General features: G+C 44.8%; 2 protein-coding genes across 2 annotated transcripts in view; one reads left to right on the top strand and one right to left on the bottom strand.

Moving 5' to 3' along the window:
* LOC310869848 (histone H1-like) overlaps positions 1 to 20,809 on the bottom strand; it is a gene marked incomplete at both ends in the record, with an annotated part of 720,118 nt that overhangs the window by 435,606 nt on the left and 263,703 nt on the right. The window lies entirely within an intron of this gene.
* Positions 1 to 20,809, top strand: part of mei1 (meiotic double-stranded break formation protein 1) — a gene marked incomplete at both ends in the record, with an annotated part of 156,419 nt that overhangs the window by 92,210 nt on the left and 43,400 nt on the right. The window contains 3 exons of the mRNA XM_083780392.1: positions 8,684 to 8,873; positions 14,830 to 14,992; positions 20,485 to 20,670. Of these exons, the coding sequence (XP_083636518.1) occupies positions 8,684 to 8,873; positions 14,830 to 14,992; positions 20,485 to 20,670 (539 nt within the window). The remainder of the gene's footprint in view (positions 1 to 8,683; positions 8,874 to 14,829; positions 14,993 to 20,484; positions 20,671 to 20,809) is intronic.

The following is a 20,809-nucleotide window of genomic DNA, read 5'->3' as shown; positions in this document are numbered from 1 at the left end:
ACTTCCGTAGACTTAGATAGCATTTGATACAGACTTATAGCATGTTATGTAGACAGCACTATAATTGCATTGTATATAGTCATAGCACGCCATAGTACTATGTATAGCATAGTAGTATATATGTATAGTTTCATTATATAGATATTACACTGTTACTTTCTTAGCTCACGCATGTTTACGCATGATAAATGCTTTTATGTGATGTATTCCCATGCTTTTGTTCTTGCTTAATGTAAGTCGCTCTGGATTAAGAGCGTCTGCTAAATGCCTAAATTGTAAATTGTTCTACAACCTGTCCTCTCTCTCCCTGTAGAGGCATTTATACCTAGTTCTACAACCTGTCCTCTCTCTCCCTGTAGAGGCATTTATACCTATAGTTCTACAACCTGTCCTCTCTCTCCATGTATAGACATTTATACCTATAGTTCTACAACCTGTCCTCTCTCTCCCTGTAGAGGCATTTATACCTATAGTTCTACAACCTGTCCTCTCTCTCGCTGTATAGACATTTATACCTAGTTCTACAACCTGTCCTCTCTCTCCCTGTAGAGGCATTTATACCTAGTTCTACAACCTGTCCTCTCTCTCCCTGTATAGACATTTATACCTAGTTCTACAACCTGTCCTCTCTCTCCCTGTATAGACATTTATACCTAGTTCTACAACCTGTCCTCTCTCTCCCTGTAGAGGCATTTACCTAGTTCTACAACCTGTCCTCTCTCTCGCTGTATAGACATTTATACCTAGTTCTACAACCTGTCCTCTCTCTCCCTGTATAGGCATTTATACCTAGTTCTACAACCTGTCCTCTCTCTCCCTGTATAGGCATTTATACCTAGTTCTACAACCTGTCCTCTCTCTCCCTGTAGAGGCATTTATACCTAGTTCTACAACCTGTCCTCTCTCTCCCTGTATAGGCATTTATATTAGTTCTACAACCTGTCCTCTCTCTCCCTGTAGAGGCATTTATACCTAGTTCTACAACCTGTCCTCTCTCTCCCTGTATAGGCATTTATATTAGTTCTACAACCTGTCCTCTCTCTCCCTGTATATGCATTTATACATAGTTCTACAACCTGTCCTCTCTCTCCCTGTATATGCATTTATACCTAGTTCTACAACCTGTCCTCTCTCTCCCTGTAGAGGCATTTATACCTATAGTTCTACAACCTGTCCTCTCTCTCCCTGTAGAGGCATTTATACCTAGTTCTACAACCTGTCCTCTCTCTCCCTGTAGAGGCATTTATACCTAGTTCTACAACCTGTCCTCTCTCTCCCTGTAGAGGCATTTATACCTAGTTCTACAACCTGTCCTCTCTCTCCCTGTAGAGGCATTTATACCTAGTTCTACAACCTGTCCTCTCTCTCCCTGTAGAGGCATTTATACCTAGTTCTACAACCTGTCCTCTCTCTCCCTGTAGAGGCATTTATACCTAGTTCTACAACCTGTCCTCTCTCTCCCTGTAGAGGCATTTATACCTATAGTTCTACAACCTGTCCTCTCTCTCCCTGTAGAGGCATTTATACCTAGTTCTACAACCTGTCCTCTCTCTCCCTGTAGAGGCATTTATACCTAGTTCTACAACCTGTCCTCTCTCTCCCTGTATAGGCATTTATACCTAGTTCTACAACCTGTCCTCTCTCTCCCTGTAGAGGCATTTATACCTAGTTCTTTATCGCTCCGTGCTTTACAGTTTCCAGTGAGGAAAGGTAAAGGTAAAACTTGGTACTTTAGACCTGAGGACGCATCATGTGTACCAGCTCAGTGGCCTTGTGGTTAGAGTGTCCGCCCTGAGACTGGGAGGTCGGGGTTCGATCCCCGGCCGGGTCATACCAAAGACTCTAAAAATGCTTGACACAAAACTGTGATCTTAGTGGGTATAAGTGTCCTATAGAGGGTATGTGTGTGACATCATCATCATACCCGGAAGTAATGCGGAAACGCCTACAGAGTGGCAAGAAACTACTTTCTGGCCTTGACAGCCCGTACATCTAAACAGAACAGTCCTATCTGATTGCTTTAAACAATGTTAAACAACATTAAACTCACTTTGGCACTCGATTTTTCATTCACTTTATGCATGCGCATACCCTCTATACTGTATTAAAAGGAATCATCTGTTATTATAAAAATCTGCCAGACTTCTCTCTCTCTGTCTGAGCTTTACGCATTTCCTCCTGTATGCCCTCTCCAAGACGCTGGTGGTATATCTTGCAGATGAAAGTGTTCAAATTTATTTACAAATGCATTCATCATCGATGACTCAAATTTCAGGGGCAATTTGAAAATGCTGAAATGTAATTCCCTCGTGACAGACCAAGACAAATCTATAGGTTACAAACGCAAACCCCGTTTTTTTTTTAGTTTTGCGAGCGAGACGCCTCGCGAGTAATATGACAAATAACCATAAGAATTCACTTCATATGGTACAGTATCTCTTAGATATGGGTGATGGTTGTTGCATCTGCTACTGCAGATAGCAAAGAACCCAGCTCAACATGCGGACAGCAGCATTAATAACAGTATTTTATTTTTCAGTATTTTCCTCCGGGTGCCGTCTCTATTAATATTTACTCTTAAGTTTCGGTGTCCTTAACTCCTCCCCTTCTCCCTCTCTCTTGGTTTCTTCCTCCTGTCTCTTTCCTGTCTCCATCCATCCAGATTCCCTGGGGGGGAAAAACAGGTTGCATCTTCCCACTGTTTGTAGCCTGCGGGTCGGTTGCCTCTATTCCATCAACACATCACTCCTCTCTCTCTCTCTGTCTCTCTGTCTCTCTCTCTGTCTCTCTGTCTCTCTCTCTCTCTCTCTCTCTCTCTCTCTCTCTCTCTCTCTCTCTCTCTCTCTCTCTCTCTCTCTCTCTCTCTCTCTCTCTCTCTCTCTCTCTCTCTCTCTGTCAGATCCTATAGAGGTGAATGAGGACGTGTCAGCCTTGCCTTTACTCTCTCTCTCTCTCTCTCTAGTCGTTCTATAATTCATTCACTCATCCTCCCTGCGGCGGACAGTCTGTCTGTCTGTGTCCTCTGTGTTGCTCCACGTGTGTCTCTACGTATAGCCTGGAATTAAGAAGGGTATCTGAGCAGTTGTATTGGTGTCTACTGCAGTGTTGATGTACTACTATAGAGAGTGATGACTATATAAGGACTTCCTCCCTGTCCCCAGTTAACCCATTCTGACCTGAGATCAGATTCATACGAGGTTTCCGCCGGACACACGCTGGTCTGACGAACCCATTCTGACCTGAGATCAGATTCTAAAAATGTCAGTCGCTCTTCGATTTTTCAAAAAATAGCAGACCTACAAGCTCGTATCGCGCCACTCGGTGGCGCGATATGAGCTTGTAGATCTGCTATTTTTCAATAGGTAAAGCATAACATGATGCTAACACCAAAATGGGTGCCCGTTCAGAATGGGTTAACCCCGGGGGGGGGGGGTCAAAAAACCTTAGGTTTCGTTTTTTGGCTAGGTGGCCCAGCCTTCATCCAATCAGGATAGAGAGGGGCCTTCCGCCAATCACGATCGAGTGGGGGCGGTGTGCTGTTGGCCTGTCGCGTGTCCCGCCCACTGTAGTGCGTGCATGTGCACATCTTGTTACCGGGGCGGACCGGGTTTTTTTTCCAAGTCGCCCCAAATCACTGAATGCTCCTTTAAGAACTTTTACTTAACCCATTCTGAACGGGAACCCATTTTGGTGTTAGCATCATGTTATGCTTTAGCTATTGAAAAATAGCAGATCTACAAGCTCATAGCGCGCCACCAAGTGGCGCGCTATGAGCTTGTAGGTCTGCTATTTTTGAAAAATCGAAGAACGACTGACATTTTTAGAATCTGATCTCAGGTCAGAATGGGTTAATAATAAAATAATAATAAAACTTTATTTGTATAGCACCTTTCATGACATGAAATGCAGCTCAAAGTGCTTTACAGAACAATGGAGAATAAAAGAAAAGCAAGGCAACGACATTAAAAAACAAGCAGTTACAGTGAGGACATGAAAAATAAAAAATAAAAGATCAATTAAAGGCAATGTTGTAGAAGTGGGTCTTGAGCTGAGCTTTAAAAATGTCTACAGAGGCTGCCTGACGAAGGTACAGTGGGAGCTTGTTCCAAGCCGACGGCCCGTAGAAGCAAAAAGCTGCTTCCCCGTATTTTTTAGTTGCCATTTTTTGGGGCAAAGCGAGCAAGCCGGCGGTGGAAGACCTTAGGGGGCGGTTTGGGACATATTTAGGCAGGCAGTCATGTAGGTAGGAAGGTGCGAGACCATTGAGAGCTTTATAGACAAGTAAAATAATTTTAAAATCAATCCTAAAAACAACCGGAAGCCAGTGCAGTGATGCCAAAACTGGAGTAATATGTTCTCTCATCTTAGTTCTAGTTAAAACTCTGGCTGCTGCATTTTGGACAAGTTGTAATCTGTCAGTTGGTTTTCTTAGGCAGTCCTGAAAAAAGTGCATTGCAGTAATCAAGCCGAGAAAAAACAAGGGCGTGGATTAGCGTTTTTGCATCGTCCAAGGACAAATAGGCTCTGATTCGTGCAATATTTCTAAGGTGAAAAAAGGCAATCTTGGTGACATGATTAATGTGTGAATTAAAGTTCAATTCAGAATCAATAATAACCCCCAGGTTCTTTACTGTACTGTTAGTTTCTACAGTTAGGTTGCCAAGTCTGCTTATTATTGATTCTTTCTGCTCACTAGAACCGATTATGAGAACTTCTGTCTTATCCTCATTTAGCTTGAGAAAGTTCTCACTCATCCAACATTTGATGCTAGACAGGCAGGTCAACAGCGGGTCTAAAGCACAGGGATCATCTGGAGCCACAGAAAGATATAGTTGGGTATCATCAGCATAGAAATGAAAATTGACTCCGTGATTGGTAATGAGTTCGCCCAATGGCAGTATGTACAAGGAGAAAAGCAGAGGGCCAAGTATCGAGCCCTGTGGAATACCAGAACTGATGTCATGTTTGTCTGAGTCAAACTCGGCTAGATTGACAAAGTAACTTCTGTTTGATAGGTAGGAGGAAAACCAGGACAGGGCCGTACCAGACAGGCCTATCCAGTGCTCTAGACGCTGTATTAAAATTGAATGGTCAATCGTGTCAAATGCAGCCGTTAGATCTAGAAGTAAGAGAACGGATACATGTTTCTTGTCAGCAGACACCCTAAGATCATTCATTACTTTTACAAGTGCTGTTTCTGTGCTGTGACCTTTCCTAAAGCCAGATTGGAATTTATTGTGGACATTATTGTTCTGTAGAAACACATCCAATTGATGGAAGATGCATTTTTCTAAAACCTTGCCCAGAAAGGGTAGATTTGAAATGGGTCAATAGTTACCCAAAACAGCGGGATCAAGATTGTGTTTCTTGAGTAGGGGCCTAACTACAGCAGTCTTCAGTGAGTCTGGGAAGACGCCTGATTGTAGAGAGCTGTTTAAAATTTTTAGGATATCTCCAATCACACTGTCTAAGACCTCTTTGAGAAAGGTGGTGGGAATTGTATCCAATGAACAAGAGGATGATGTCATCTGTGATATGGTTTTGCGGAGTTCGTCTTCATCAATTGCGCAGAACGATAATAGGCTCCCTCTGGAGAGATCTACCCTGGGACCATTAGCTGCTGTTTGAAGGTTTGCGCTAGCAGCAGCACCATTCATAATATCAGCTCTAATGTTTAAAATGTTGTTGTCAAAAAAGCATGCAAACTCATTACACTTAGCTTTAGAGGCCGGGAATGACTGCTTGTAGGACTGGGGGGGGGGGTTTAAAAGTCGTTCAATGGTAGAGAATAGGACTCTGGCATTTTTCTTGTTCTCATTAATAATGCCAGAGAAATATGCCTGCCTTGCTAGACGCAGGGCTTTGTTATAGGCGACTGTTGACTTTTTAAGAATCTCTAGGTGGATGGTGAGTTTATTTTTTCTCCAAGCTCGCTCAGCTCTACGACATTCTTGCTTCAGTGAGCGTGTATGCTCGTTTATCCAGGGTGTTACTCTGGTGTTATGTTTCTTTTCTGTTTTCATGGGAGCCACTATATCAAGAGCTGACTCTAGTTTAAGATTAAAAATTTGAACCATATCATTCACTGGGGGAGTATCGGGCAGGGGGGGGCCCAGATGACGAGAGAACTCGTCGGCTGCAGAAGAGCTAAAAAAACGCTTTTTTTATGGTATATTCAGTGATGTTTTTCTCTAAATCAGAGACAGTCATATTAAAACACAGCAAATAGTGGTCTGATAGCTCAGGCCTTTCAATAGTCCTTTCCACAGTGATGTTCAGCCCTCTAGAAATCACCAGGTCCAGAGTGTGCCCATGTTTATGTGTAGGCCCAACAACATGTTGGATAAACTCAAAGGAGTGCAATAACTCTAAGAAACCCATAGTCACAGCATCTGTAGCATCATCCAGGTGAAGATTAAGATCACCTGAGATAAGAGTTCTGTCATAATTCGTGGAGCAGATAGATAAAAGTTCTGATATTTCTGTTAGAAATGTTGCTTTACTGCATTTTGGAGGTCGATAAATGCTAATCATTGGCATAGAGGATTGACCATGTAGTATAGTGGCCTGGTATTCAAAGTATGTAAAGCTGCCAATGGTCAGAGCCTTGAATTTTAACGTGTCTGAAAAAATTATTGCCAGTCCACCTCCTTTCTTAGCTTCGCGAACAGAGTGAATGAAACTGTAGTTTGCGGGACAGGCTGGCGCTAGGAGAACAGCTCCATCCGAGCCAAGCCATGTCTCTGTTAGAAAGATTATATCTAGCTTCTCTTTGCAGATTATATCATTTACAGAGGAGGACTTATTTGTTAGTGACCTGATGTTAAACAAGGCAAGTTTAAGCTTGTTATCACATTTTTGGGGGCTGTGATGCCTGAGAGGTACAGTGACCAAACAGCATTCTCTCTCCAGACCACTCCTTGTGTTGGACACTCTATTTGAAATAACAGTAGAGATGTTGTGAACCTCAACCTGTGCAGTGATTGAAACACCAGGCTTTCTAGAAGCATGGGGTCCATACATGTTTGTTGCTGCGCATAATGGACCCTGTTCATTAAGTAAAACATGCATGTACTTTTTCCACCACTGCATGGGAGCCTCCCTCGAATTCTTCCTCCATCTCTCCCTCCGTTCCTATTTCCTTCTCTCTTTAAAATGCAACTCGTCTCCATGTCCCCCTTTTGCTCCATTATTCCCACAGGTCCCGTTTATACCAAGATAAAGTTCTTAAAAACAACACCATTAAAAAGCCATCCATGTCACGGTGTTTCCGCATCAGTTTCTATATATGTTTTGACGTTTTGACAGTCACAAAGAAATTGATATCCACAGGTCCCTCAAGACCAGCGTTCCCACAAGCCACGATAGTGCTGCTGTGCTGTCCATACAACACATTCTGCCCGTTAGGCTTTTAAGTTTTAATAAATGAGCACTGTGCTTTTGGTTTATAGCCTTTTTTCCCTTTCATCTTTCTCCTCCATTCATCTCTCTCTCTCTCTCTTTCTCGCTTGATCCCTTTTTAGTTGAATTCATTTGGGGAAATTATAAAAACCACAGTCATTCTCTTATCTGTCCTGGATTCACTGTCCCTCCCTCTCTGTCTGTCTGTCTGTCTGTCTGTCTGTCTGTCTGTCTGTCTGTCTGTCTGTCTGTCTGTCTGTCTGTCTGTCTGTCTGTCTGTCTGTCTGTCTGTCTGTCTGTCTGTCTGTCTGTCTGTCTGTCTGTCTGTCTGTCTGTCTGTCTGTCTGTCTGTCTGTCTGTCTGTCTGTCTGTCTGTCTGTCTGTCTGTCTGTCTGTCTGTCTGTCTGTCTGTCTGTCTGTCTGTCTGTCTGTCTGTCTGTCTCTCTCTCTCTCCATCCATCTCTCCCTCTCCCTCTAACTCTTTTTCTCTCTCTCTCTCTCTCTCTCTCTCTCTCTCTCTCTCTCTCTCTCTCTCTCTCTCTCTCTCTCTCTCTCTCATATCCCCATTCTCTTTGTAATATCCTTAATCACCCTGCTTACTTTATGTTCTGTATTCATTACTGTGTATCTTTGGCTCTGCCATACAATTGATCCATCCGCTTCAAATCAGACATTTTTCTCTCCATCAGTCTTTCTATACAGTTTGCTATATTGGCATGTACATTATTTTTCCCATTTCGTTGTGTAAGGACAACTTTGGGTTTTTTCAACCAAGGTTCATGTTTTAGTTCGTTAGTAGAGAAAGTAAAAGATGAGTGTTATTTTTGTCTTCCATTTGTTACTTTCTTTAGTTTTAGCGATTTTAAAGGGGAATACCACTCATTGTCAACATTTTACTATGTCATTAATATACCTTAGAGCTGTTGTGTGGAGATAATTAAAAAGTCCCCCCCCCCATTTTGTGTTTCCTAGAACTGGAGGTCTGAAAAAAGCCATGAACATGGTGAAACACATCTTAACCCATTCTGAACGGGCACCCATTTTGGTGTCAGCATCATGTTATGCTTTAGCTATTGAAAAATAGCAGATCTACAAGCTCATATCGCGCCACCGAGTGGCGCGATACGAGCTTGTAGGTCTGCTATTTTTGAAAAATCGAAGAGCGACTGACATTTTTAGAATCTGATCTCAGGTCAGAATGGGTTCATCAGACCAGTGTGTGTCCGGCGGAAACCTCGTATGAATCTGATCTCAGGTCAGAATGAGTCTGGTTGTTTTGCAGGCGAGCTGGTGGAGGTGGACTCCGTGCTGCGGTGCGCTCTTCCCTCGCTGTGTTGCCGTACGTCGGACTGGGCCTCGCTGCTGACCGAGGCCGACCGAGGAGGCCTCCTGCTGTCGGACTCCACCAGTCCCAGAGTCACCCAGTACTGCCTGCTCATCCTGCTGCACCTGGCCCTGCTGCACGGAGACCGGTGAGGGCACACACACACCAGTGTTGTTTTTGGCAGCAAGTTTCTATTTTAGTTTTAGTCATAGTCTCCTGAATAGTTTTCACTTAGTCTTAGTCACATTTTAGTCACCTGGAATGTATTAGTGTTAGTCTAGTTTTAGTCGACTAAATGTGATAGGATTTTAGTCGACTAAATCTGCAGGTGATTTAGTCGACTAAAATGTATTTTTGCGGGCCTTGTTGCCGACTTATTTTACACTTGCTGAAAATAGCCGATCTACAAGCTCACAACAGTTGTCGGCTCTCCCGAACATTCGGGGTTCGAACCTTCGCTCGTTAGGGTTGGCACTCGAATCTTAATTAATGAGCTTGAACCATTCTTTTTTTTTTTTTTTTTACTCAAATATTTCTCTGCGAGAATGCGATATGCATAATAAGAGTACTATGTTCATGTTGGGTTTACATGTTACATGTTTAAATGTTATTAATCATCAGGGGGGTCGTCGTCTAAATGTTTTCTGCGCGTAGATCAAAGGCGCAAATGCAAGGCGCATTTGCGCAAGAGCTGAGACAGTTATGTAGAGAAATCTGACAGGTATTCAAAAGGAACTCAAATGTTAATGTCCTGTAAGTAGACAAAACTAGTGTTGACTAATCATTACATGTGGCTCTTATTTTGAAGAGGAAATTAGTCCGTTTCAGTTAAACAAGCTACTGTACTATGACACTTTCCCAAAGTTACGTGCTTTTTTTTGCGCACGCACAGTGAAGGGTAAACTATACTATATAACTTTGGTCAAAAGAGTCGCAAAGTTTAAAGGATATAATTTGCACACCGATCCATGGGTTCCGACTAAACTAAGCATGACAAATCGATCCGTGTTAGATTCTGGTCAAGTCAGTGTGCACACACACACACACACACACACACACAGGCACACACAGGCAAATGCAATTTACTACACCCATAGACACTTTGCCCTCCAGCATAATAGTGACAAAACACGCTTTATGCAAACAAACACAATGCAAACACAATACAGTAGTCTTTGCCCTCAAGCATTGTGAGTACTGTGCTGTGCACACACACACACACACACACACACACACACACACACACACACACACACACACACACACACACACACACACACACACACACACACACAAACTCTCACACACACACACACACACACACACACACAGACAGGTAGTCACTCTCTAGGTGGTCCTCAGACGAGCCCTCCATCGTTGCTTCCAGTCATCCCGGTATCCATACATCTGGCCAGCTCGTTGGTGCTTTGTGCTCCTGCGTCTATCTTGAGCACATCCACATAATATGTTAATGTAACGTCCTTGTGACCGGTGCCCGTGTGTCGGTTCAATCCCACAGCACTACTTTTCTGGCTGGCAGCTCTCTGTGTCTGTGGTAGTGTCCTGCTATAGTCTCATTCTCCTGGTGTCTGTGGTAGTGTCCTGCTATAGTCTCATTCTCATGGTGTCTGTGGCAGTGTCCTGCTATAGTCTCATTCTCCTGGTGTCTGTGGCAGTGTCCTGCTATAGTCTCATTCTCCTGGTGTCTTTGGCAGTGTCCTGCTATAGTCTCATTCTCATGGTGTCTTTTGGCAGTGTCCTGCTATAGTCTCATTCTCCTGGTGTCTTTGGCAGTGTCCTGCTATAGTCTCATTCTCCTGGTGTCTGTGGTAGTGTCCTGCTATAGTCTCATTCTCCTGGTGTCTTTGGCAGTGTCCTGCTATAGTCTCATTCTCCTGGTGTCTGTGGTAGTGTCCTGCTATAGTCTCATTCTCATGGTGTCTTTTGGCAGTGTCCTGCTATAGTCTCATTCTCCTGGTGTCTTTGGCAGTGTCCTGCTATAGTCTCATTCTCCTGGTGTCTTTGGCAGTGTCCTGCTATAGTCTCATTCTCCTGGTGTCTTTGGCAGTGTCCTGCTATAGTCTCATTCTCCTGGTGTCTGTGGCAGTGTCCTGCTATAGTCTCATTCTCCTGGTGTCTTTGGCAGTGTCCTGCTATAGTCTCATTCTCCTGGTGTCTTTGGCAGTGTCCTGCTATGGTCTCATTCTCCTGGTGTCTGTGGCAGTGTCCTGCTATAGTCTCATTCTCCTGGTGTCTCTGGCAGTGTCCTGCTATGGTCTCATTCTCCTGGTGTCTGTGGCAGTGTCCTGCTATGGTCTCATGCTCCTGGTGTCTGTGGCAGTGTCCTGCTATGGTCTCATTATCCTGGTGTCTGGCAGTGTCCTGCTATAGTCTCATTATCCTGGTGTCTTTGGCAGTGTCCTGCTATAGTCTCATTCTCCTGGTGTCTGTGACAGTGTCCTGTAGGGTTGGGTGACGATACGAATACATCGTCAATCGCGAATATACGAATCCAATCGCCGAATATTTTTATTAGGCGATTTCTCGGGACGATTTAGCCCAATTAACATGTAAAGTGTGAGCAACATGTGAATCAGCAAAGTAGTAACAGCGGCCGGGTGGAAATCCCCCGTTATAATGGTATGCTCCCAGCCTCCCACAGTCCCCGCACTCAGCACTGTCAGCAGCCAGCATCGGGCACCGCGGCACGGCACTTACGGCAGCCTGGCTGGGAGGCTGTAGCCTACATGTTGTTTAAGCTCCGGAGTCCAGACCCATGCAGTTTAATAATATACAGTCACAACAGAATGCACACTGCTGTCTCGTGTCTCATCACAATCCCAATGCGCCACCCGTGAGTGGCGGGGGGGAAATTAAAAAAACTGTCTACTAGTGTTAGTGTATAGGCACTGGGATCATGCATTAGCTTTAGCGATTAGCTTAGCGTGTAGCCAATACTGGTGCAACCCACTGATTGAACTTCATCTCCGCCTGTAATCCAAGTTATTTTTATTGACAACGTGAACGAACCCCGACACCAGCGCTGCAAAAATAGACAGATCTACAAGCTCTCAACGCGTAGCGAACGGCACTGCAAAAAAAGGCAGGACGCGATGCCTTGAGAGCCTGTGTGGATCAGCCCGGGGCGGCCGCAGCAGCTTGTGGGCTCCGCTGCTCCGCTCCGAGCCTCCGACGACCGGTGCGGGGAGGGAAGGGAGCAAGTTACCCTGGCTGCGCTGCAGTCTGCAGAAACAGACTGATCTACAAGCTCTCAACGCCTAGCGAACGGAGCTGCGAAAACAGGCAGGACGTGGCGCCTTGAGAGCTTGTAGATCTGGCTTTTTTGCGACCTGCAGTGAGCTGTTCTCACTTTACTTTTATGACACGAATACATCGTCAATCGGCGAATATTGGTCAGACGATTGGCGGTTGAAAAAAATTGGCATATCGCCCAACCTTAGTGTCCTGCTATGGTCTCATTCTCCTGGTGTCTGTGGCAGTGTCCTGCTATAGTCTCATTCTCCTGGTGTCTCTGGCAGTGTCCTGCTATGGTCTCATTCTCCTGGTGTCTGTGACAGTGTCCTGCTATGGTCTCATTCTCATGGTGTCTGTGGCAGTGTCCTGCTATAGTCTCATTCTCCTGGTGTCTCTGGCAGTGTCCTGCTATGGTCTCATTCTCCTGGTGTCTCTGGCAGTGTCCTGCTATAGTCTCATTCTCCTGGTGTCTGTGGCAGTGTCCTGCTATAGTCTCATTCTCCTGGTGTCTGTGGCAGTGTCCTGCTATAGTCTCATTCTCCTGGTGTCTGTGGCAGTGTCCTGCTATAGTCTCATTCTCCTGGTGTCTGTGGCAGTGTCCTGCTATAGTCTCATTCTCCTGGTGTCTTTGGCAGTGTCCTGCTATAGTCTCATTCTCCTGGTGTCTCTAGCAGTGTCCTGCTATGGTCTCATTCTCCTGGTGTCTGTGGCATGCAGTGTCCTGCTATAGTCTCATTCTCCTGGTGTCTCTGGCAGTGTCCTGCTATAGTCTCATTCTCCTGGTGTCTTTTGGCAGTGTCCTGCTATAGTCTCATTCTCCTGGTGTCTCTAGCAGTGTCCTGCTATGGTCTCATTCTCATGGTGTCTGTGGCAGTGTCCTGCTATAGTCTCATTCTCCTGGTGTCTTTTGGCAGTGTCCTGCTATAGTCTCATTCTCCTGGTGTCTTTTGGCAGTGTCCTGCTATAGTCTCATTATCCTGGTGTCTCTGGCAGTGTCCTGCTATAGTCTCATTCTCCTGGTGTCTGTGGCAGTGTCCTGCTATAGTCTCATTCTCCTGGTGTCTTTGGCAGTGTCCTGCTATAGTCTCATTCTCCTGGTGTCTTTTGGCAGTGTCCTGCTATAGTCTCATTCTCCTGGTGTCTGTGGCAGTGTCCTGCTATGGTCTCATTCTCCTGGTGTCTGTGGCAGTGTCCTGCTATGGTCTCATTCTCCTGGTGTCTGTGGCAGTGTCCTGCTATAGTCTCATTCTCCTGGTGTCTGTGGCAGTGTCCTGCTATAGTCTCATTCTCCTGGTGTCTCTAGCAGTGTCCTGCTATAGTCTCATTCTCCTGGTGTCTTTTGGCAGTGTCCTGCTATAGTCTCATTATCCTGGTGTCTGTGGCAGTGTCCTGCTATAGTCTCATTCTCCTGGTGTCTTTGGCAGTGTCCTGCTATAGTCTCATTCTCCTGCCTAATATTTTGTGGCTCACCTTGGCATCCCGTCATACAGAGTCTTGTTGGTAACATCTGTGCTGAAGTTATAAGTACTGCACGCAGCATTCTGGTGTAGCACTAGCACCCGTCTAGAGTCTTCAGTGTCCAGGGTTCACTGCCGTATAGGAGAACAGACTCTACCGTTGCATAGAAGAAGCTGAGTTCGATTCTACAAATGTCTTCTAAAACATGACAGGTTTTCTGAAAAACCTCTGTTTCTATGTCAGTGGTGCACAAACTATTTCATTTCAAGGACCCCCAATATCATATGTATTTGGCTGCCGACCCCCATCTGAAATTATGTTGTTCCAGGGACCTTCCAGAAGCAAAGATTTGAGTTAAAAATGTTCTCTCTGCCACATTTCTCGCGATTTTTCAAAAATAGCAGACCTACAAGCTCGTAGCGCGGCACTCAGTGCCGCGCTATGAGCTTGTAGATCTGCTATTTTTCAATAGCTAAAGTGTAACATAATGCTTAAAACACCAAAAGGGGCTCCGTTGAGTCCTTGACTTCCTTCAGAGCGGTGCCTCCTGTTATTGTCAGAGGAGGATGTTATACTGTCTGTAGGTGATAACTTCAGATTTCTTGGCGTTCAGCCGGTCGGTGGCAAACCTTGGCACACTCTGCCTTCCCTGAGTGGGAAGCTGTGGAGTATATGGGGCTTTGGGAGACGGAAAATGTAGAAGAGAAGAAGAGTTTAGAGCAAATAATAATATTTAGTTGCTGCGAGAGCAGCAACTCGGGATTCCTGGATCGCGTCAGTAAATCCATTCAGCAGAATGTGTCATTAACTGTCAGACCTTCGTGGTTTTCATTAGGCGTATAAAAACCATGTATCAGTTAAGAAAATAATCCTTTGTTTGCATATTTCTGTAAGATGAAGATGCCGACTGGTTTCCCTGACTCGCCCGCGACTTCCGACACCACAGGACAAAATACGGTCGGCTTGTTTGCAAAAGTGTGAACCGTTCTTCTGGAGTGGAACCTTATCCTCTCTGTGTGTGGTCTCATCAAGATTAATGGCCGCTGTGTGTGTGTGTGTGTGTGTGTGTGTGTGTGTGTGTGTGTGTGTGTGTGTGTGTGTGTGTGTGTGTGTGTGTGTGTGCGTGTGTGCGTGTGCGTGTGTGTGTGAGTGTGAGTGTGTGAACTAGCACTGTGCGCCATGTGTGACCGTGTCTACTATACTTGTGCGCCCACATGCACTTTGGGGGCCTGCCTAAATAATATGTTTGTTGTGTATACTGTATGTTGAGTGTTTGTTTATACTTGAATGTAAATGTTTCCCCAATTTTGTTCGCTTATGCTCTCTCTCTCTGTGTGTGTGTGTGTGTGTGTGTGTGTGTGTGTGTGTGTGTGTGTGTGTGTGTTGTCCAGGCTCCTGCCCGAGCAGACCGTGTTCTCCAGTGTGGCCCACATGCTGTGTTCTGTCCAGGAGCATGGAGGAGGTCACGGTGACCTGCCTCCTCCCGCCGCTGTGCTTCGCTCTGCCCTCTACCTGCTGGCTGTCACGCAGGCCCACGCCCCCGACCTCCACTCGGTATTAAACCATTCTGACCTGAGATCAGATTCACACGAGGTTTCCGCCGGACACACACTGGTCTGATGAACCCATTCTGACCTGAGATCAGATTCTAAAAATGTCAGTCGTTCTTCGATTTAAAAAAAAAATAGCAGACCTACAAGCTCGTATCGCGCCACTCGGTGGCGCGATATGAGCTTGTAGATCTGCTATTTTTAAATAGCTAAAGCATAACATGATGCCGACACCAAAATGGGTGCCCGGTCAGAATGGGTAAACCCAGTTGAGGTTTTTCTTTTTTCAACCCTTTTCATGTTAAGCCTTAATGCTATTATTATGTCTTAGTCCTGAGCGGATATCTTCCTAAGCAACTTTAGTTTATATGGCAGTAAACCCCCCAAAGGGGGATAAACATTAAACATTTACTTCTGGAAAGTGTGTTGAGTTGAGTTGGCAGTCGGCCAATATCTTAACCCGTTTCCACCTGAGGAGGGTTATTTTAATCTACAATCCTACTTCCAAATCCTGAAAAAAAACATGTTTCTATATGTCAGTTGTTCTCAAACATTTTCATGTCAAGGACCCCCAAAAGATATCTGCATTTGGCCTCCGACCCCCATCTGAAAATATGATTTTCGCCACATTTTCACGAGAAGATCTGCAAGCTCGAGATCTGCTTTTTATCATTAGTTAAAGTAACATAATGCTTCAAACACCCAAAAGGGGTTCACGTCCAGAATGAGTTAAACATCAAGGCCAATTCCAGGCACAGAATCAAAGCTTCATGGTCTTAAGTGTGACAGACGATCATGATGTGTTTTTAGATGTGAAGACCATATCACGCTGTCTCTAGAGGAGACTAATTAACTGCCAAACGAGGCCCATGCTGGCCTTGCAAAGCGTTTACAACACCTCTTGGAACTGTACGTTTTAAACATCTCTGGCAGGATGTTCGTCTTCGGAGCATATTTCTGCACGGCCGCGCAGGGAGAATTATACTTCCCTTTCCTGTCAAGACGCGGCAGCATTTTATTTATCCGTTTGAAGAATTATGTTTGTTGGAAACGCTCACTCTGCAGTGATGGCTCTGCAACTTTGAACGTGTAAGCGTGTGTGTGTGTGTGTGTGTGTGTGTGTGTGTGTGTTAAGGCTGTACCCTAGCCCTGTTTTTAGGACTCGAACATTTGCAGGAATTTCCGAGCGAACATCCGAACCATTTGGTTAATTGGTTCTAATTAATTAATTTATCCGAGTGCTTTTAACCAGGCTGCAATTCATAAATAGATCCTCCGGGGCGACGTTGCATAGACTATCAGTGAAATAATGGTTAAGTTCATCAGGGGTTGGTGAGGGTTGCTACCGGGTTGGCCGACCGGGAAGGTGTGCATTTTGAGTGTGGATACAACCGTCTTTACTTTTAATACAATATAATGACAACACAGATATCCGTCTTGAACATGATCAGAGCGCGTCTCCCCCACTCTCCCTCTCTCTCTCTCTCTCTCTCTCTCTCTCTCCCAACACACACGCGTGCGGGCACACACACACACACACACACACACACACACACAAAGCGTCTAGTAGTGGCTCTGACTTGTGCTCCGCTGCTGCGAGCGGCCGTGTGTGCGTCCTCGCATACAGCGAAAATAGCCGATCTGCGCAGCATGAGGAATAGGCTAGCAGCACTCTCGTCGGGAGGGGAGGGGGGGCAGCACAAATATCCTACGAGTAGGGCAACCAAATGGTCAGCATACGTCCCTGATGCGAGCTCATCATTCCATAAAAATGAGCCATAGTTGAATGAGTTGCTGGCAGGCAGCTACAACTAGAGCGTATCTTCATCTTGCCTTGCTCGTTAGCTGTCTCTCTTTCATTAATTTGTTCCACCTGTGTAGGCTACTCTCAGAAGCGCATTGAGTGTGTGTGTGTGTGTGTGTGTGTCACTGTGTTTGTCTCTTCTGCCGTCTGCAGGACTTTCAAATGATTGTAAACACAGCATGAACATATCATATGCATATCGCATATGCATATCGCATTATCGCCGAGATATATTTCTGAGTAAAAAAAGAAAAAAATATAATAATAAAACATAATAATAATAAATAAAAAAAACACGAATGGTTCAAGGCCATAAATTAAGATTCGAGTGGCAACCTTAACGAGCGAACATTCGAACTATGAATGTTCGGGGACAGCCTTAGTGTGTGTGTGTGTGTGCGCCCGTGTTTTCTCTGTGCTTGTGCCGTTTTTGGCGTCATCGTCCAGATGACTCAAGCCATATAATATAATATTTATTATCCGTCGGTCAACGGTGCCGAGAACGCCGCCAGCGCCGTCCAAGAATAGCCGATCTACAAACTCACAGCACGTCGCATCCGCAACACGCTTTGACCTTGTAGATCGGCTGTTCTCGGCGTGTGACACCGTCGCATGGCACAGTATAAATGGTACATTTACTCAAAAGTGCTAAAAGCTGCACTTATCTATGTAGATTTCCTTTTCTACCCGGATTTGAACCCAGTCTCCATTTTTCTCGCACAATCGGTCTTGCACAAATTTCTCGCACAAATTTCCCGCACAATCAGTCTCGCACAATCGGTCTCGCACAATCGGTCTCGCACAAATTTCTCGCACAATCGGTCTCGCATAATCGGTCTCGCACAAATTTCTCGCACAATCAGTCTCGCACAATCGATCTCGCACAATCGGTCTCGCACGAATTTCTCGTACAATCGGTCTCGCACAATCGGTCTCGCACAATTTTTTTTTAAGTTTTTGAGCACATTTAGAGTTGTAGTCTTTAGTTAGGTTGGCAATTTTTTTATGTCACAATCAACCATAAACTGTTACGTGTTGTGGACCGGCCCATTCGTCCAGTCAGGACAGCCAGCGGTGGTCCTATACCACAGTTTTGGTGGCACACACACACACACACACACACACAAACATGTGATGCAAAAACATGTTTTATTCTGGACCAGTGTTATCCCCTCCAACTAGTTTGCCTTGATCTCAGGAGTCATGCGACAAAGTATAATTGGCATGCAAGATTTGTGGGACGCGCAAGATCACAAATTCATTCTTTTTTTTTTTTAAGATCTTTTTTTGCGGCTTACGCCTTTTATTGATTTTTGAAGGGACAGACAGTAGGCTGACAGGAAACGGGAGAGAGATGGGGGGATGACATGCAGTAAAGGCCGTGTCGGGTCCGGGAGTCGAACCCGCGGCACACTGCGACTGGATTACCAGTCCGGTGCCCAGACCGTTACGCTACGGCCTGGGCCCACAAATTCATTCTTGCCCTGATGAAGACCTTGTTGGTCGAAAAACATGCTGCCTTTTTAATTGAATAAAGGCGTTCCTGCGGTTTTTAACCCATTCTGAACGGGAACCCATTTTGGTGTTAGCATCATGTTATGCTTTAGCTATTGAAAAATAGCAGATCTACAAGCTCATAGCGCGCCACCGAGTGGCGCGCTACGAGACAATTTACAATTTAGGCATTAAGCAGACGCTCTTAATCCAGAGCGACTTACATTAAGCAAGAACAAAAAGCATGGGAATACATCACAAAAAAGCATTTATCATGAAACATGCGTAAGCTAAGAAAGTAACAGTGGAATATCTATATTATGAGACTATACATATAAACTATATATATATACTACTATGCTATACATATGTACTATGGCGTGCTATGACTATATACAATGCAATTATAGTGCTGTCTACATAACATGCTATAAGTCTGTATCAAATGCTATCTAAGTCTACAGAAATGCTATCTAAGGGGGTGGGGTAAGTGCTATGGGCCATGATGGAGTCTGAAAACGGCGGAAGATTGGGAGTGATGCTGCAGTTCTGACTGCAATGGGAAGTGCATTCCACAGTTTTGGAGCCAGAAGGGAGAAGAGTTTGGGACGTGTGGAGCGTTGTCCCGGCGTTTTTAGTGAGGGTACTTCCAGCTTCCCTGCGTCGGCTGATCTGATCTACGAGCTTGTAGGTCTGCTATTTTTGAAAAATCGAAGAACTACTGACATTTTTAGAATCTGATCTCAGGTCAGAATGGGTTAATCAGACCAGTGTGTGTCCAGTGGAAACCTCGCATGAATCTGATCTCAGGTCAGAATGGGTTAACTTTGAGTGCCCGCGTCCTCTCTTTTTATCTATGTCTTGATCCCGTTTTTGATCCGTGTGAGCACCTTTTTATCATTATCACGTTTTGCTATCTCCGTTAAGCACCTGGTAGTTCCTCTTTTCCTCTGACACAAATTTGGAATTGAATGTTGCTTGGCCTTAGGTTTAGGTTTAGGTTTAGGTTTATTCATTTAGCATGTAGTAAAAAAATAGACAATAACATATCAAAGAACAAAAAATACAATGCAAGGAAGGGAAGAAGCCAGAAGGCTTATTTGGAATCCTTTCCTGAAGGAAGAGGTCATTGGTTTAAAAAGATTAAAAGTTCATAAAGAACAGTACATAAATCTACAAGTTGGCAAAGGGGGGCAGCTGTGCAGTAAAGAAATAAAAACACAGACTGCACAAAAAACAGAAATAAACAATACAACAACAAACACACAAAAGAAAATGTAACGCATCAAGGTAAAACATGTAATCTACAGAGAGGAAGAAATAAGATATTTCTTTAGATGTTTTTTGAATATTGGCAAGGATAATGAGGATTTAAGCCTTTTTTTGATTGATTGAAATATTTATTAACAGTTTGCAGAATTTACAGTACATTTCAAGCACAAACTCAATACAAAGACTGTTAACTGTGAGTGGACGACCCAATTAAGCATTACACTTGTTTACAACAGGGTCCACATTGTTCAATTCATCCTCTAGCACAATGTCCCATACTTTTTGCACGGTGTTTCCGATATGCAAATGTATGACAGCTGTATTTGAAAATATGTTTTGAGTGGGGGGTGAGATACATTTATCACAAATTTGTGGAGGAAAAAAAAATATATATATATATATATCTCTAATATTTTTGCGAACATGGCTTCGTTTTCTGCTGTCTCTCCCGGCTTCTTTTCCGGGTTTTTAGACAGCTGGTGGATGGAAAAGAAGCTCCACCCCCGCGGGGGCTGACTGCCAAGCGGGGGCTGCCAAGTGTTTCCGGGAATCTGGCCGTCCGTCGCGGCATTCAGCCGCGACGGGGGTGGAGCTTCTTTACCATCCACCAGCGGTCTAAAAACCCGGGAAAGAAGCTGGCCGACGTCGTCCGCTTCTGGCTGTCGGCTCAGGTCTGGGAAACGCTGTAACTCCTCTTATTAACCCATTCTGACCTGAGATCAGATTCATACGAGGTTTCCACTGGACAACACACTGGTCTGATTAACCCATTCTGACCTGAGATCAGATTCTAAAAATGTCAGTGGTTGTTTGATTTTTCAAAAATAGCAGACCTACGAGCTTGTAGATCTGCTATTTTTCAATAGCTAAAGCATAACGTGATGCTAACACCAGAACGGGTTAAACCTCCTGCTATACTTTCCCAGGGTGCTTTGCACTGCATCGGCCAGACCCTGTCCTCCCACCAGAGCTTCTCCTCCATCTACACCCACCACCCTCCACTGCTGCACCTCGTCTACCGCTACCCACAGCTGGCCAAGGGCCTGGGGAGGACGGTTCTGGAGCTGTGGCTGACCCAGCAGCACCACCACACAGAACCCCGCCAGAGCATGGTATAGTGAACCCATTCAGGACGGGAAGGGAACCCACTTTTGGTCTTTTAACCATAGAGTATATATATCTATAGAAAAGACACCCGAGTTCTCCTCCCATCCACTTGCATTGAGTTGCTCAAAAGCGCATGAGGCGGAT

The sequence above is a fragment of the Protomyctophum parallelum genome (assembly GCF_964188405.1).
Source record: "Protomyctophum parallelum genome assembly, chromosome: 13".
Lineage (NCBI taxonomy): Eukaryota > Metazoa > Chordata > Actinopteri > Myctophiformes > Myctophidae > Protomyctophum > Protomyctophum parallelum.
This window is presented reverse-complemented; position numbering and strand designations above follow the sequence as displayed.